Below are 15609 nucleotides of genomic sequence, written 5' to 3' on the forward strand. Positions count from 1 at the left end.
CGCCTGTGCTCTGGCTGCCTGAATAGCTGCACCCTCACCCATTCTTGAAGCTCCTCCTTCAGCTCCGCCTTACTCCCGGACGCCTTTGCGCTCGCGCCTGCGCCAACTTCCAGCTGGCGCTGGACCTGAGCTCCGGGGCGTGCGCGCGCGCCCTCGCCCCTGTTGCGCGCGCGGTGTCACCTTGGGCGCGAGCGGGGCCGCGCGCGCACGGGTCCGGGAGCCGAGGGCCATTGAGTGGCGATGGCGGCGACGGCGAGTCCCGGGGCTTCTGGGGTGAACGGGAAGCCCCGTACCTCTCCTAAGTCCGTCAAGTTCCTGTTTGGGGGCCTGGCCGGGTAAGCTCAGGCCCCAGGGATGGGACAGGAGGAGGCAGGGACGGGTGCCAGGAACCGGGCCCTGTTCTTTGGGTGTGTTGCAGTGAACCGAGGTGACACGGGGTCATTGCTGTCCCCATCGTATTACGAGGTCCTTGATGGGCTGCTAGGATCTTTTCACCCATCGCAGGGCCCCTTCTGGGCTGCATACACGACCCCCACCAGGCCACCTGAGTTTCCCAACCCATTGCTTGGCTCTGCGGGGCTGTTTGGGGTTTCAGGTCATTGCATGGCTCCTGCTGGACTACGTGGAGTCCCAGGTCATGAATGCCCACCTCTCCTCCTTGGGTCGGACTGGATGCAGTCTCTGGGTCACTGCTTGACACCCTGGGAGCTGCATGGAACACTTTCATTGCATGGCCCCTACTGGACCGCTGGACTTTTCAGACCCATTGCTCTTGGTACACGCAGAGACTCTTGTATACATGCCCACCAGCCTCCTGAATATGTAGTCAATCGCATGGCAGGCCCTGCCCTTTGTGATCTCTTGTTGCCGGGCTCCAGGGGGCCTTGGTAGATCTGGGACACCTAGCCCTTGACTCCACCCCTGTCTTCCCCCAGGATGGGAGCTACAGTTTTTGTGCAGCCCCTGGACCTGGTGAAGAACCGGATGCAGCTGAGTGGGGAAGGAGCCAAGACACGAGAGTACAAAACCAGCTTCCATGCCCTCACCAGCATTCTGAGGGCAGAAGGGCTGAGAGGCATTTACACCGGGTACTGGGGCCAAAGGATGGGGGTAGGGTGTGGGTTGACAGCTCTAGACTTTGGCTTGATGCACTGACCCCTTCGCTCCCCAGGCTGTCAGCTGGCCTGCTGCGCCAGGCCACCTATACCACTACTCGCCTTGGTATCTATACTGTGCTGTTTGAGCGCCTGACTGGGGCTGATGGTACACCCCCTGGCTTTCTGCTGAAGGCCCTGATTGGCATGACTGCAGGTGCAACTGGTGCCTTTGTGGGAACACCAGCTGAGGTGGCTCTTATCCGCATGACCGCTGATGGCCGGTGAGTTCCAGGTCTGAGCCTGCCCCCAGCCCCATTCCCTGGAATCTAGAATGAAAGAACTGATTTCTTATTCTAGATCTAGAGCACAGCATTCACCTGTTCACAGCATTCTGGCTTCCCTTTCTTTGCTCCTGTGGGGGCAGGGTGGTCTATCCCAAACTTGGCCTCTCCCTACCTTCCCACCAGGCTTCCAGCTGACCAGCGCCGTGGCTACAAAAACGTGTTTAATGCTCTGATTCGAATTGTCCGGGAAGAGGGCGTCCCCACACTTTGGAGGGTGAGTGAAGGGGCTGGAGACTGGGGATGTGGGGTCAGGTCTTGGACATTTCTGACTTCTCCCCCATCCCACCCACCCCAGGGCTGCATCCCTACCATGGCTCGGGCCGTCGTCGTCAATGCCGCCCAGCTCGCCTCCTACTCCCAGTCCAAGCAGTTTTTACTGGACTCAGGTGAGACCCAGAGCTGGGCCCTCAGCTCCCAGCCTAGCCTGGGCCAGCTGTGAGCTGACTGCCACCCCCTGCTCTGGCTTCTCCAGGCTACTTCTCTGACAACATCCTGTGCCACTTCTGTGCCAGCATGATCAGCGGCCTGGTCACCACTGCTGCCTCTATGCCTGTGGACATTGTCAAGACCCGGTGAGTATGCAGACCTGGGCCTGAAGACGGACGGGAGAGCCCCCTTTATGTCTCTCATGCCCCTGCCTCCTCTCCTTCAGGATCCAGAACATGCGAATGATTGATGGGAAGCCGGAATACAAGAACGGGCTGGTGAGGAAGCAGGGCTAGGGGCTTGGGCTGCAGGATTGGATGCCCTGGGAGTGGGGGTGGGGGATAGCTGGGTAAGAGGAAGAGGGTCCCAGAGGCCAGGTCCCAGCCTCAGTGCCGTGCCTGCCTGACTGTCTAGGATGTGCTGGTGAAGGTCGTCCGCTACGAGGGCTTCTTCAGTCTGTGGAAGGGCTTTACACCATACTATGCCCGCCTGGGTCCCCACACTGTCCTCACTTTCATCTTCTTGGAGCAGATGAACAAGGCCTACAAGCGTCTCTTCCTCAGTGGCTGAGGCGAGCGAGGGGCCTGGAGCCGCTGTGCCGGGGCTCCCACTCGCCCGCTGCTCCTACAGTCAGTGTGCCCCCCAGGGGACCTAGACTCTGCTGCCCTGGGCCCCTCTATTTATTTTCCCTCCACAGTATGGTTCCCTCCTCTGTGATAAAGGACTTTTGGTCTGTCCTGCCCCTGCTCCAGCTCGCCCTCCTTGTCCTAATCATCATGATCTCTCTGTCCCTGCCTATGCCTTGCACGGAGGTGGAAAGCTCCCTGCAGATTTCTGGCCTCCTCTTGGGTATTAGTTTCAGGGCACATAGTACAGCAGAAGGCCCCCCTTCTCAGTGGGGAAACCAAGGCAGAGCTGAGGGGACAGGAGAGAGCCGAAGCTGTCAAGATGATCAAAGGTCTGCAGTGGGAGGACATGGCCCTTCCTTCCTCCCTCTCACTGAGGACGTAATCAATAAATTGGATTGATGACACCACCCCCAAATCTGGAGAGTTGTGGGCGCAGGAGGGGGAGGAGACTGGACAAAGAAGCGGATGCCCCTGGAGAACAGGAACTGGAGTTTTTAAGAAAAATTATTAAAGAAAAAGTATCCGCTGTTTTTATGCAAATGTTATGTAAATCAGTCATGTCGCAGCAGCTGAAGGGTGAGAAAAACCCAAACTCCAGGCCCTGTGTGTTGCTTCCCAGCCCCTCACTCAAGAATGCAACAGACGCCCAGGTCGTCTCATGTAATCCCCAGGAAAAACCTCTGGGGTCTGGTGACTGTTTCCGCAGCCTGAAGAGGGAGGGAACAGAGTCTGAGAGGGGAAGGCTGACCTGTCGGGGGCAGAGTGGGCACGGAGCCGGGCCCCCAGAGCCTGGAGGCTTGATGTGGGCTGTAGGCTGGGGAGAGTGACTGCCTTCTCCATTTCTTTAGGAGATGTGAGACTCCCAGGCCCTGCCCTCAAGGAGCTTAGGAACCTCTTGGGGCATAAAAGGGCATAGGAAGGTCAATTGGAAGGAGGGCTGGGCTGCACGAGGCCCGAAGGCTTCTCCAGAGCCAGGCCAAGGGACAGGCAGGCCAGGGGACAGGCAGACGGCAGGTGGGAACTGTCGCCTTGGCAGAACCTCGTCAGTAGAAGAAGTTGAGCTCAGCAGCCTGGCGGTGCAGTCGGGCCCTCCCACCTCTGCCTCTTTTCTTACCCTCTCCATACACATGCTGGCCTGGGCCACAGGGGCCGCTTTGAGACACTTGAAGCCTGGACCTTGTCCTTAAGGAGTGCTAAGTCCAGAGGGGAGGATGACACAGGGAAACTGGGAGTCAGCAACAGACCGTTGCAGGGTGATGTGGGGCACCCGCGCCAGCCTGGGCGAGGAGAGACGGTGCACAGTACCCGACTGGCCAGGGAAGTGGGGCGGGGCAGCACCCCTGCCCCACTGAGAGCAAAGGCTTAGAGGAGAAACGCTGGGGAGCAGGTGATCTCTGCAAAGTTTGTAATAACTGGAGCACAGGCTGTGAAGTGTCTGCTGTGGGAGGGGAAGCCTCACTGTTAGATGGGTTGGTGCACGGAAGTCCTCGATCGCCAAGCTCAGGAGTTGTTCTCTATATTGGAAAGAGTTCAGAGCAGGAGAAAGATGCGGTCAGGGTTTCAGGTTAGGAGGATTCTTCCTGCACCATCTGGAGGAAGGGGTCTCCGTGGAGCCAGAAAGGCTCAACCCTCACTCCCATTCTCTGGGCCCTAAGTGTTGGCTTGGGCTGGAGGCAGGAGAGAAAGCCCTACCCAATGTGGTCAGGTGAATGGCAGAATCCATGGCACCAGGGGAGAGAACTGGGCTCCATCTGCCTACCTCCTGGCTTGACAGCAGGAAACCGAGAGTAGTTCAGTAAAACCCACCAAGATGGCACTCACTGCCAGGCCCTCCCCTCCCCAGTCCTGCTGCCCCGGGCAGAGCAGGAGAGCTGCGTTTCTGAGGCCACAGGTGCCAGGAGGCACCCACCTGTCCTCCTAGTACTGCAGGTTGCAGGCAGATAGCCTCAGTAGTACCACTGAGCTCCCAGGAAACTTCTGGATCTTGAGCTGGAACTTGCTTGTGGTTGGCCTGGTGGGTGGTTACCCTTGGAGGAGGGAAAAGGCACCCCAGGCAGGGGAAGTGCAGGCCAAGACTAGAGCTTTTGGGGGTGAGCAGTGCAACTAGGGTGGGGCAGCTGGGGCCTTGGGAATACTGGTGACGGTGCCCCAGCCTCGTTTCCCTCTCCAAAAGAACGAACATTTTATTTTTAAATTATTTTTATGATACAAATAATATATGATGGTGGAAAACCAGAAAATGCTAAGCAGAGGAATAGAAAATAAAACCACCTGTATTTATACCATCCAGAGACGATCAGGGCTCATATCTTGACATCTCTTCCCAAGTTTCCTTCAATACATGGATACATGTGGGAACCGTGCTATGTTCTGTTTGTTGTTTGCTTTTTCCTAAAACTTCCCCAAAGTGATGGTAATAACCTAGTGGTCTGGGAACCCTGCCGTCCATGCAGCATCAGGAGCTCTCTTTGTTCTGTGACCCACCCAACTCCTCCATCTCACTACCTCTCCAGATATGCTGGGTCTGGGATTGTGTGCCCGGGGTGGGCAGAGGAGGCTCCTGACAAAGAAGCAGTAATGAAGCCCTCCCCCGACCCTGTACTCTGTACCCACCCGCCCCCAGCTAGATCCCAATAGGAAAGCCCATCAGAGTCTCTCTCGAGGTCCCCAAACCACCCCGCCTCAGAGGCTGTGGCCAGAGTATCTAACGCCCACTGTCCCTAGCAGGTCCTGACCACGACCCATGCTCAGGGCTGAGGGCCGCCGTCCTGCCAGCAGAGGCCCCACACGGCCATTAGGCCGCACCCACAGGAAGAGGCTAGAGCGGAAAGTGGGGAGCGAGCCTTGGAGGAAAAGCAGCCAGGCCCGGGCCACTGTCACTTGCCTTCCCCTCTGCAGCTCTAGATGTGAGGTGTGCGTGACTGTGGCCAGGGCCTGTGGTTTCACGTGCTGGACCCAGAACAGCAGCAGGATGAGGACCACAGAGGCAAAGAGGAGCCAGAGGAGACCCAAGATATAGAAGCCCAGGAAGAGGCAGCAGAAGTCAGAGTTGAGGATAGGGTCGTTTCTGGAACTCTCCGCATTCCACTGAGCCACCCCCTGGGCCTTCAGGAGGTTGACAAATTCAGAGATGGTGGCTGTGGTGGATTCTAAGATAGTGGGAAGTGAAGTGGGTTCTGTGGAGGTTAAGGATATGGTGGGTTCTGAGGTCTCGCTTGTGGGCTCTGAGGTGCTCGGGGCTGTGGGCTCTGAGGTGCTCGGGGCTGTGGGCTCTGAGGTGCTCGGGGCTGTGGGCTCTGGGGTGGGTTTTAGAGTTTTGGAAAATGTGATGGGTCCTGTAGAAATTCGGAACGTGGTCTGTTCCTTAGTTGGAGGCAAGGAGGACACTTGGGGGCCCAGCGGAGCAGTCGGCACTGAGTAAAGCAGGCCCCAGTGGGTGGTGTGGGCGCTGGTGTGGGTAGAGAAGCTGCCCGCAGCCCTTGTGGTAGGCACCTCGTCATCCTCTTCGTAGACATCGTAGTCTATGCTGTCCCTGTCGCCAGGGGTGTGGCAGCCCTCCCCTGAGTAGGTGTAGACAAACGTGTTGGGCAAGTTGACACACCCCACGCTCGTCACGTTGGGGGTCATGGCCTTGGCGTCCACACCCTCCTTCCATATGTACACGTTGTTGGCATTGTCCTGCAGCCAGCGGCTGAAATAGAGGATCCCGCAGTCACAGAACCAGGTGTTGTCGTGGAAAAAAGAAAAAGGCAGGAGGAGGTCCCCAAAGAAGCCCTTTGGTATTGTGCGCAGCCAGTTCCGCTGGAGGTAGAGGGTGTCAAGTTCCTCCAACCCATCCAGGAACCCAGGGGGCAGCTCACTCAACCCGTTTTCAGCCAGGTTGAGCTTCTTCAGCTTGGGCGTGGGCTGCAGGAGCCGCGGGGGCAGAGTCTTCAGCTTGTTGCCACGCAAGTAGAGCTCATGGAGGTGGCTCAGGCCATCCAGGGCATCAGGAGACAATGAGGCCAGCTCGTTGAAGGAGACGTCCAGGGTATAGAGTGCCGGCAGCGCCCGTCCCAACAAGGGCAGGCTTCTCAGCGTATTGTGGGATATAATCAGGGTCTCCAGCCGGGGCAGCGTCGCGTCAGTCTGCAGGCTGGTCAGCTGGCTCTTCTCCAGGTGCAGCTGAGTGAGGTGAGTCAGATTCACCATGGACACCATGGAGAAGGTGCCCAGAGGGTTCCCACCCAGGCGGAGGATGTTGGTTTCTGCTTGCAGATCTGGAGGCGGTGCCTTCAGACCCTTATTTTCACAGTTCATTTCCACCTCGCTGACCACTTTGCTGATGCCACAGATCGGGTGGGAGTGTGAAGGGCTTGGCAGCAGGAGCAGCAAGAGGAAGAGAGGCATGGGGACCTGTGGGCAAGGGGGGCTTGAGTGGGCACCCCTCCACCCCCCGGCAGTATTCCTCCAGGCCCTAGCCCGCACTGCAGCTTCCAGGATCCCTTCCAGAAACTCAGCTCCCACACCTCCCTGCCTCCACTCCCCTCTCCTCCCCTTGCCCCCCAAAGCCTAAACTGCTAGCTCCAGGTCCTTGGCTGGTATCCGTCCCTCAGGCCCACTCCTCCCCCGGCCCCAGCTTACAGGCCAGCAGAAAGACCTCCGGAGCCACAGAGCTTCTTTCAGGGTGTGACTTGGTCCTTCTCTCTTCCAGCTCCAGGGAGGGCCTGGTCAGCGGCAGGAAGGGGGTGGAGATGGGGAGGAAATGCCAGCCTGATAGGGGCTCCGGGGACCCGGGGAACGGTCTCCCTCCCGGACACAGGCCTTTATCACCTCCTTCCACAACCTTCCCCAAGCCCTCCTTTTGGTCCCGCTCTTGCCTACTGTCCTTCTACACCAGGAGATTGGGAGTGGACTCCGGCCACCACTCTCTTCCAGCTTTTAAAAAAACCTCTCCAGCTGCCCCTCTCATTTCCCCTTCACAGCTGCATTCTTTCTTCTTTTTTTTTCTTTTTTTTGGCCACACCACAAGGCATGCGGGATCTTCCCCGAACTCATGCCCTCTGCATTGGGAGTGCAGAGTCTTAACCACTGGACCGCCAGGGAAGTCCCACAGCTGCGTTCTTCGAATTGCCTAACTTTAACCCTCGCCTCCCTCTCCCTCCTCATCCCACTCTAGGCTGTTTCTCCCCCACCCCCACTCCATTGACTCAGTTCTTACCATGGTCACCATTGACCCCCAACACTCTCCATCCACTGGACACTCCTCCACATGATCTTACTTGTTTTCCGAAGCCTGAACACCTGTGGCCACTCCCACTTTGGGACTCATGACAGTAATTTTTTCTTTTTAAATTTATTTTTAAGCTTATTTTTTATTGAAGTATAGTTGATTTACAATGTTGTGTTAATTTCTGCTGTTACAGCAAAGTGACTCAGTTATACACACATACACATTCTTTTTCATATTCTTTTTCATTATGGTTTATCCCAGGATGTTGAATACAGTTCCTTGTGCTACACATTAGGACCCTGTTGTTTATCTGAGAGTAATTTTTTCTTGGTTTTCCTCTTGCCTCTCTGGCTGACCCTTCTCAATGTCCTTTGTGGATTCTTCTTCCCCTGCCCTTCATGAAAAATTAACATGCCCCCAGAATTCGGTCTTTGGCCCTCCTCTTCTCTTACGCTACACAAACACCTGAGAGTCTCCTCATCCATTCCCTTGCCTTCGACCACCACCTGTCCCCCAGTGACTCTCAAATCTTTGTCTCTAGCCCAGACCCCTCTCCTGAGACCCGAACACATATGTCCCACTGCCTTTTGGATTTCTTGGCTCTCCCAAAGGCCCTGAAGCAATATGTTCAAAACTGAGCTCATCATCTGTCTCCAAACAGCTAATCTTCCTGTGTTGTCCAACCTGGTGAGTGGTTCTGTCATCCACTCATTTATGTAGCCCTTCAACCAGTACAAGCAAAATCCCTGATAGTCATCCTTAACTACCCGCCTCCATTCCCACATGCAACCTGCTACCAAGTCCAGCTGATTTTACCTCCTTTTTTTTTTTAAGAATTCTTTTTTTTAAAATTAATTAATTAGTTTATTTATTTGGCTACACCGGGTCTTAGTTGCAGCACACGGGATCTTCGTTGCCTCATGTGGGATCTTCATTGCGGCATGCGGGATCTAGTTCTGTCCAGGGATTGAACCCTGGCCCCCCTCATTGGGAGCGTGGAGTCTTAACCACTGGACCGCCAGGGAAGTCCCTGATTTTACCTCCTAATGCCCCTCAAACCCACCCCTTCCCATCCCCCCTGCCACCATTCCTTGTCCGGGGTGCCGTGTTCTCTCCACTGCTTCACTGCAGCAGCCTCCCCGATGCTCTCCCAACTTTCTAACTCCCCTCCTTCTCCCCACCCAAGTGGTCTTTCAGAAATGCAGATTTTTTCATATCCTTCCACTGCCTGAAAGTCACCAGTGGCTCCTTGGAGCCCTCAGGAGGGAGTCTAACATCCCTAATGTGGCCTACAGGGTCCCGCGTGATCTGACCCTTGCTCACCTGTCCAGCCCCATCTCTTAACACTCCACCCTTCACTCTAGGTTATTCTCTTTCTTGTGCCTGGACCCTTCCTCTCACCCCTTATCCCCTTCTGCCTAACTCTTACTTATCTGGGAAGTTCCAGCCCAGGATTTCTTCCTCTGGAAACCCTGTTAGGATTTCCCAAGACCAGGTTAGGTGCCTGTTTCAGAAAGTCAGCCATCATATCTGTTGGTCCATGGCCCCTTCCAATGATGAAAATGTCCTATAACTGTCCCTAGAAGGGGCACCATGCAGCTGCGTGAGCCTGCCCCTATCTGCTGACTGGTGACGGGACAAGGGGTGGACACTTGAGCCAGATGCAGTTAATCCATAGATTTGCCATTTATATAATTTGCCAGCTGCAAAAAGTACTTGAAAAACATGGAGGAAACGAGGCACTAAGCAGCAAGAAGTGAGGGGGAGAGCTGCATAGACAGAGGCCCTGACGTGGAGTAAGGCCCCTAAGGTGGTTGGTTTTTTTGCCACTTTGGCACCAATTAGGATTTTTAGTTGTAAGTAACAGGAAATGTTCTGCCTAATTTAGGCTGAAAAGGAATTTATTAAAAATACATTTTGGACTTCCCTGGCAGTCCAGTGGTTAAGACTCCACGCTTCCACTGCAGGGGACATTGGTCGGGGAACTAAGATCCTGCATGCCGCGTGGTGCGGCCAAAATAAAAATAAAAATACGTTGGCTACTTCACAGACTTCTCAGTGAGGGCTGCAGAACCAGACGTGGGACTGTGTAGCTAGGAGCAGTGCCCAGAGCCAGTCTGCAGAACCAGTCTGGTGAGCAAACCTCTGCACCTGCTGCAAGACCAGGTCCCTGAAGCTTGTTCCGCTGCAGCTGCTGAGCCAGGAACTCAGCATTACCACAACCTCCCGGCTGCAGAGAGAGAATCCTGCATCATCCCTACCCCTTTGTGATACTAGCTCCTGATTCAGAGTCTGGGTGTGAGTCTGATTCGTCTTGTACCTGTGACCCAGCTGCAAGGGAGTCTGGGAAAGCAAGTATCTGGCATTTTCAGCTTCTGTAATAGGAGGCAGGTTCTGCTTCTCCAAAGATTTCTAAGTTGAAGGATTTTGCAGACAGAGAGAAGAGATTCATACACTTTGGCACCTACTGAAATGGTCCTAATGTTTTTTGTTTTTTTTTTTAAATTAATTAATTAATTTATTTATTTTTGGCTGTGTTGGGTCTTCATTTCTGTGCGAGGGCTTTCTCCAGTTGTGGCGAGCGGGGGCCACTCTTCATCGCGGTGCGCGGGCCTCTCACTGTCGCGGCCTCTCCCGTTGCGGAGCACAAGCTCCAGATGCGCAGGCTCAGTAGTTGTGGCTCACGGGCTTAGTTGCTCCGCAGCATGTGGGATCCTCCCAGACCAGGGCTCGAACCCGTGTCCCCTGCATTGGCAGGCAGACTCCCAACCACTGTGCCACCAGGGAAGCCCGGCCCTAATGTTTTATTTTCTTCACATGTCGACGTCCTGAATTGTTTCTAATTTTGCATCTTTGAATGTTTGGGATTAACCCTACTTGGCCATTATGAATTATTCTTTAGATATAATTATAGGTTGGTTTGCTCACATTTTATTTAGAACTTTTACATCGAAGTTAGAAAATAGGAGTGGCCCATAGATTTCTTTTGAGGGGCCTTTGTCTTATTCTGTTCTTTTGTTTTGTTGTCAGAGGTATACTGGCCTTGTAAAATAGGTTGGAAATTTTTAGAGCCTCTGGAAAAGTTAGAGATCATAGGGATTTTCCATGCAGTTTTGGTGGAATTCACCTATAAAACCATCTGGACCTGATGACATTTGGGGGAAAGCTCCTTGGATACCTTTCCAATTCCTACTCTGTTTGTCTATTGAAGTTTCTACATCTTGAGTCAATTTTGGTAACTGATATTTTTCTAATAAAATATCTATTTCATGTGGCAGTTCAATTTATTATTGCAAGTTTGAGCATTTTATACTTTTATCATTTGTTAAAATCTCCATATGTGTAGTTATGACCCCTAATGTTGTTTGTTTGTATTTTTGCTCTTCCTCTTTTCTGTCTTCCTCCCTGCCCTTCTTTCTTTATTCACCAGACTTGCCAAAGATTGGTCTATTTTATTGAACTAAAGAACCAGATTTATTATTTTTACTAGTCAATTGTTGGGTTTTTTTTATTTGATGACAGATGTCTACTTTTATCTTTAATAATTTCTCATACTTTGAGCTTCTTTTCTTTTTTTTAACTAATTTATTTTTAAAGGATTGTCTTTTTAAAAAATATTTTTGTTTATTTATTTATTTACTTGGCCATGCCGGGTCTTAGCTGCGGCACACGGGATCTTTGTTGTGGCATGCGGGAATGTGGGACCTTTTTTTTTTTTTTTTAGTTGCAGCATGCGGGCTCTTAGTTGCGGCATCTGGGATATAGTTCCCCGACCAGGGATGGAACCCGGGCCCCCTGCATTGGGAGGGAGTCCTAACCACTGGACTACCAGGGAAGTCCCTAAAATTTATTTTATTGAAGTATAGTTGATTTACAACATTTTGTTAGTTTCTGATGAGCTTATTTTCATGTTCTCTTTCTACCTTCTTGAGTTGAAATCTTCGTTGACTTATTTTCAATCTTTCTTGCTTTGCAGGTAAATTCACTTAATTTATACTTTTCATTTGAGTGCTGCTTTGTGCCATCTCACATTTTTTATCATCTAATACCTAAGATGAATATTTGTAATTTTTATATCCAGCATCTATTCCTCTAAAATAAGGACCCCCATTTCCTTTTAAGAGATTACTCCTCTCCTAGGATTTCAAATGGAGAATGAGGTGACAAAAGAAGAGAAAATAGAACTGGACTTGATTCATTTCAACAAAGTGCTCAGGAAAAGCTGTGGAATAGTTCCTGCTACTAACTCCTCAGCCTCACCTAATCCCTTAGCAGTCCTGGATTTCCAGTGTTCACTTGTACCCCGTGAGCTTCTGCATCTTTCCAAGAAGTCTGTGTTGGATTAAGTTAGGTAGAGTTGATTTCTGTTGCATGCATCCAAAGAAATACAATTCAGGGCTCTGGTTGTGGTTCATTTTTAAAGAGTTTGAGCAGAAGTCGTTAGTTGGAGGTGTACTCAAGACCCATTCAGCTTTTCCTCTTTTTTTTCTTTTGAGAAATTACTCCTACCCCATCCTTAGAATTTTTCGTGCGAATGACTCTGTCCCAGCTGCATGAGTGAACCTAAGTCAGTCACTAGACTTCCTCCCCTTTGACAAGTACCCTGATACAAGCTGGTCAGGGTATTCCATGGTCAGAGTGATTGGTCCAAGCACAGACACAGGAAGTAAGTTGGTCCTTTCATAATGAAGCCCAAGACTTCTGTTGGATGCTTGAGGTATACATACTTCCTCTGGCTGTAGACAAGGAAATATGTAACCCCAGGTGAGCTGTTGGCACCCATCTTGTGATCACAAGGGGATCTGGCCTTAGGATGAAGCTAATGTCAGGAGAGGTATAATGAAAAAAAAAAAATCTCCTTGGCATCATTGAAATGCTGTATCAAACCAATTTTGAAGTTCAGTGAGCCAAAAATCCTCTTATTTATTTCTTAAACTGATTGCTATTGGAATTGTTACTTGCAACATAATGGGCTTAAAGATTGTATTTTCTATTTTTTCTTGTCTTTTTTTAAAAGTAGAATTATTTACAAAGATTTTTAAAATTTCAAGTAGACTTTTAAAAATTAAACTTTTTATTTTGAGATAATTATCGATCACATGCAGTTGTAAGAAATAAGACAGAGATTCTGTGTACTCGTTACCCAATTTTCCCCAATGGTAATATCTTGCAAAACTGTAGTACAGGGACTTCCCTGGTGGTCCAGTGGCTAATACTCTGTGCTCCCAAGGGAGGAGGCCCCGGTTCGATCCCCCTTCAGGGATCTAGATCCCACATGCCGCAACTAAAGATCTTGCATGCCGCGTCTAAGACCGGGCACAGCCAAATAAATAAATATTTTTTTAAAACTGTAGTACATACAATATCAAAACGATGATACTGACATTGTTCTGTCAGAACATTTCCGTCACCATAAGCCTCCCTCATGTTGCCCTTTGATAGCCTCACCCTCTTCCTTCCTACCTCCCCACCCCTCCTTACCCCCTGACAACTACTAATCTGTTCTTCATTGCTATAATCTTGTCGTTTCAAGAATGTTATATAAATGGGATCATACAGTATATAACCTTTTGGAACTTTTTTTTTTCCACTCAGCATAATTCTCTGGAGATTCGTACAGGTTGTTGTGTGCGTCAGGAGTTCATTTCTTTTTATTTCTGAGTAGTCTTCCCTAGTATGTATGTTCTGCAGTTTATCTGTTTACCAACGGAAGGACGTGTGGACTGATTCCAGCTGTTGGCTTATTACAAATAGATCTGCTATAAACATTAATGTGCAGATTTGGGTGTGAACATAAGTCTTCATTTCCCTGGGAAAAATTGCTCAGGAATGGAATTTCTGGGTCATATGGTAGTTGCATGTTTATTTTGGGGGGCTTTATCTTTGGGTTATTCTTTGACTTTATCCTGTTTGGGGTTTGCTCAGCTTCTTACATGTGTAAGTTTATGTCTCTGGCCAAATTTGGGTAGTTTTCAGCTATTATTTCCTTGAGAACTGTTTCAGCCTCATCCTCCTTCTCCTCTGTTTCTGGGACTCTGTTGACACAATAGTAGATCTTTTGTTATAGTCCCACAGCTCCCATGGGAGACTATGTTTTTTTAGTCTTCTTTCTCTCTGTTATTCAGAATGGGTGATTTCTATTATTAAATCTTTCAGCTCACTGATTCTTTTCTCTGTCCCCTTCATTCTGTTGTTGAGCCTGTACCCTGACCTTTCATTTCAGTTATTAAATTTTTAGCTCTAAAATTTCCATTTGGTTCTTCTCTAGATCTTCTATTTCTTTGCTGAAGCTTTCTATTTTTTCATTTGTTTCAAGCATATGCATAATTTCTTGTTAAAGCATTTTATCGTGGCTGCTTTAAAATATTTTTCAGATAGTCTTAACATCTCTGTCCTTTGTGTGGTGGCAGCTACGGATTGGCTTTTTTCATTCAGTTTGAGCTCTTCCTAGTTTTTGGTATGACTAAATTTTTTTAAAATAAATTTTTATTTATTTATTTTTGGCTGCGTTGAGTCTTCGTTGCTGCATGCAGGCCTTCTCTAGTTGCGGCGGGTGGGGACTACTCTTCGTTGCAGTGCGCGGGATTCTCATTGCGGTGGCTTCTCTTGTTGCGGAGCACGGGCTCTAGGCACGCAGGCTTCAGTAGTTGTGGCTCACGGGCTCTAGAGCACAGGCTCAGTAGTTGTGGCGCACAGGCTTAGTTGTTCCGCAGCATGTGGGATCTTCCCGGACCAGGGCTCGAACCCGTGTCCCCTGCATTGGCAGGCGGACTCCTAACCACTGCGCCACCAGGGAAGCCCCATGATGACTAATTTTTAATGAAGCATGGACATCTTAAAGTTATTTTATGAGACTCTGGATCTTATTTAACCCTTCTGTTTCAACTGGCTTTTTCTGCCACTGCTCTGGCAGGGAAAAGGGTGTTGCTGCCTTTTTACTTTTACTGCCAGGTGGAGGCAGAGGTTCAAGTTTCCCATTCAGCCTCTGTTGACATCTCATGGATGAGGGTGGGAGTTCTAGTTCCCCACGTGGTCTCCACTGCCCCTTGGATGAGAATGGCCTCAGTACTGCAGAAATGAGTGAAAGTTTTCTCTCCAGGAGGGCTCCTCGGACACCACCCCAGCAGGGATGCCTAGCGACTGCCAGTCTTGATGAAGTCCAGGCTCCCACATAGTCTCCATGGACCCTGAGTGTGAGAGGCCTCATTACCAGCGGGCTGGGGTGAAAGTCCCCTCACCCTCCTTGGCCTTCTTGGAAACCACCCTGGCAGAGATGTTGGGGTGCCTCGTGGCAAGCCTGGGGAGGGTGGAAATCTATGCTCATCACTTGGTCTTTGCTAGTATGGGTGTGGGTGGGGCTGAAGTTTTTCTGTAATATTTGGCTGGAATCGAGTGGTTATTTTCGAAGTTTTCTGTCTTATTAGGCTGTCCCTTTCCTGCCCCTTTGGCTAGAGAGAGCAGGCTTTTGTTGGGGATGTGTCTGTGGTGTTTCCAGGTTGCTGATTTCTTTACCTCCAAGTCTGGGACATTTGAGGCAAAAAGAAAACCCAGGGAACTCACCATCTTCGTGCTATTCCTTGGATCCCGAGGTCCCTAGCCTTTCTGCCTTCTTCTCTCCATCTTCGTCTCTTGATGTTTGCTTTATATATAATGTCTAGTTGTACTTAGCAGGTGGAATAGGAAAAAGTAAATCTATTCCATCATCCCAGGAGCAGAAAGCTCTCAGGTGGATTTGGCTAACTTTTTATTGCAAACTTCTAAATTTATTGCAGTTGACAATAAACATCACATGTATATTGTGATGGTTAATTTTATGTATCAACTTGGCTGGGACTCACCATTTGTTAACATTTTGTCTCGTTCGCTTTATCACTTTTTCTCTCTTACGTGTTTTTTCCTGA

The 15609-nt window shown here is 50.4% G+C and overlaps 2 protein-coding genes across 2 annotated transcripts; one reads left to right on the top strand and one right to left on the bottom strand.

Moving 5' to 3' along the window:
• The first annotated feature begins 98 nt into the window (after positions 1 to 98).
• Positions 99 to 3036, top strand: SLC25A11 (solute carrier family 25 member 11). Its single transcript, XM_082443920.1, has 8 exons — positions 99 to 335; positions 936 to 1088; positions 1172 to 1378; positions 1565 to 1655; positions 1737 to 1827; positions 1914 to 2013; positions 2094 to 2145; positions 2282 to 3036. The coding sequence occupies exons 1-8, from the start codon at positions 241 to 243 to the stop codon at positions 2435 to 2437; spliced, it is 945 nt and encodes a 314-aa protein (XP_082300046.1). The 5' UTR covers positions 99 to 240; the 3' UTR covers positions 2438 to 3036.
• GP1BA (glycoprotein Ib platelet subunit alpha) lies at positions 2648 to 11839 on the bottom strand. The gene is made up of 2 exons (XM_082443882.1): positions 7120 to 11839; positions 2648 to 6891 (listed from the first exon to the last, which is right to left on the bottom strand). Exon 2 carries the CDS (start codon positions 6883 to 6885, stop codon positions 5179 to 5181), a length of 1707 nt encoding a protein of 568 aa, XP_082300008.1. The 5' UTR covers positions 6886 to 6891; positions 7120 to 11839; the 3' UTR covers positions 2648 to 5178.
• Positions 11840 to 15609: the final 3770 nt, after the last annotated feature.

The sequence above is a fragment of the Balaenoptera physalus genome (assembly GCF_965194825.1).
Source record: "Balaenoptera physalus genome assembly, chromosome: 20".
Lineage (NCBI taxonomy): Eukaryota > Metazoa > Chordata > Mammalia > Artiodactyla > Balaenopteridae > Balaenoptera > Balaenoptera physalus.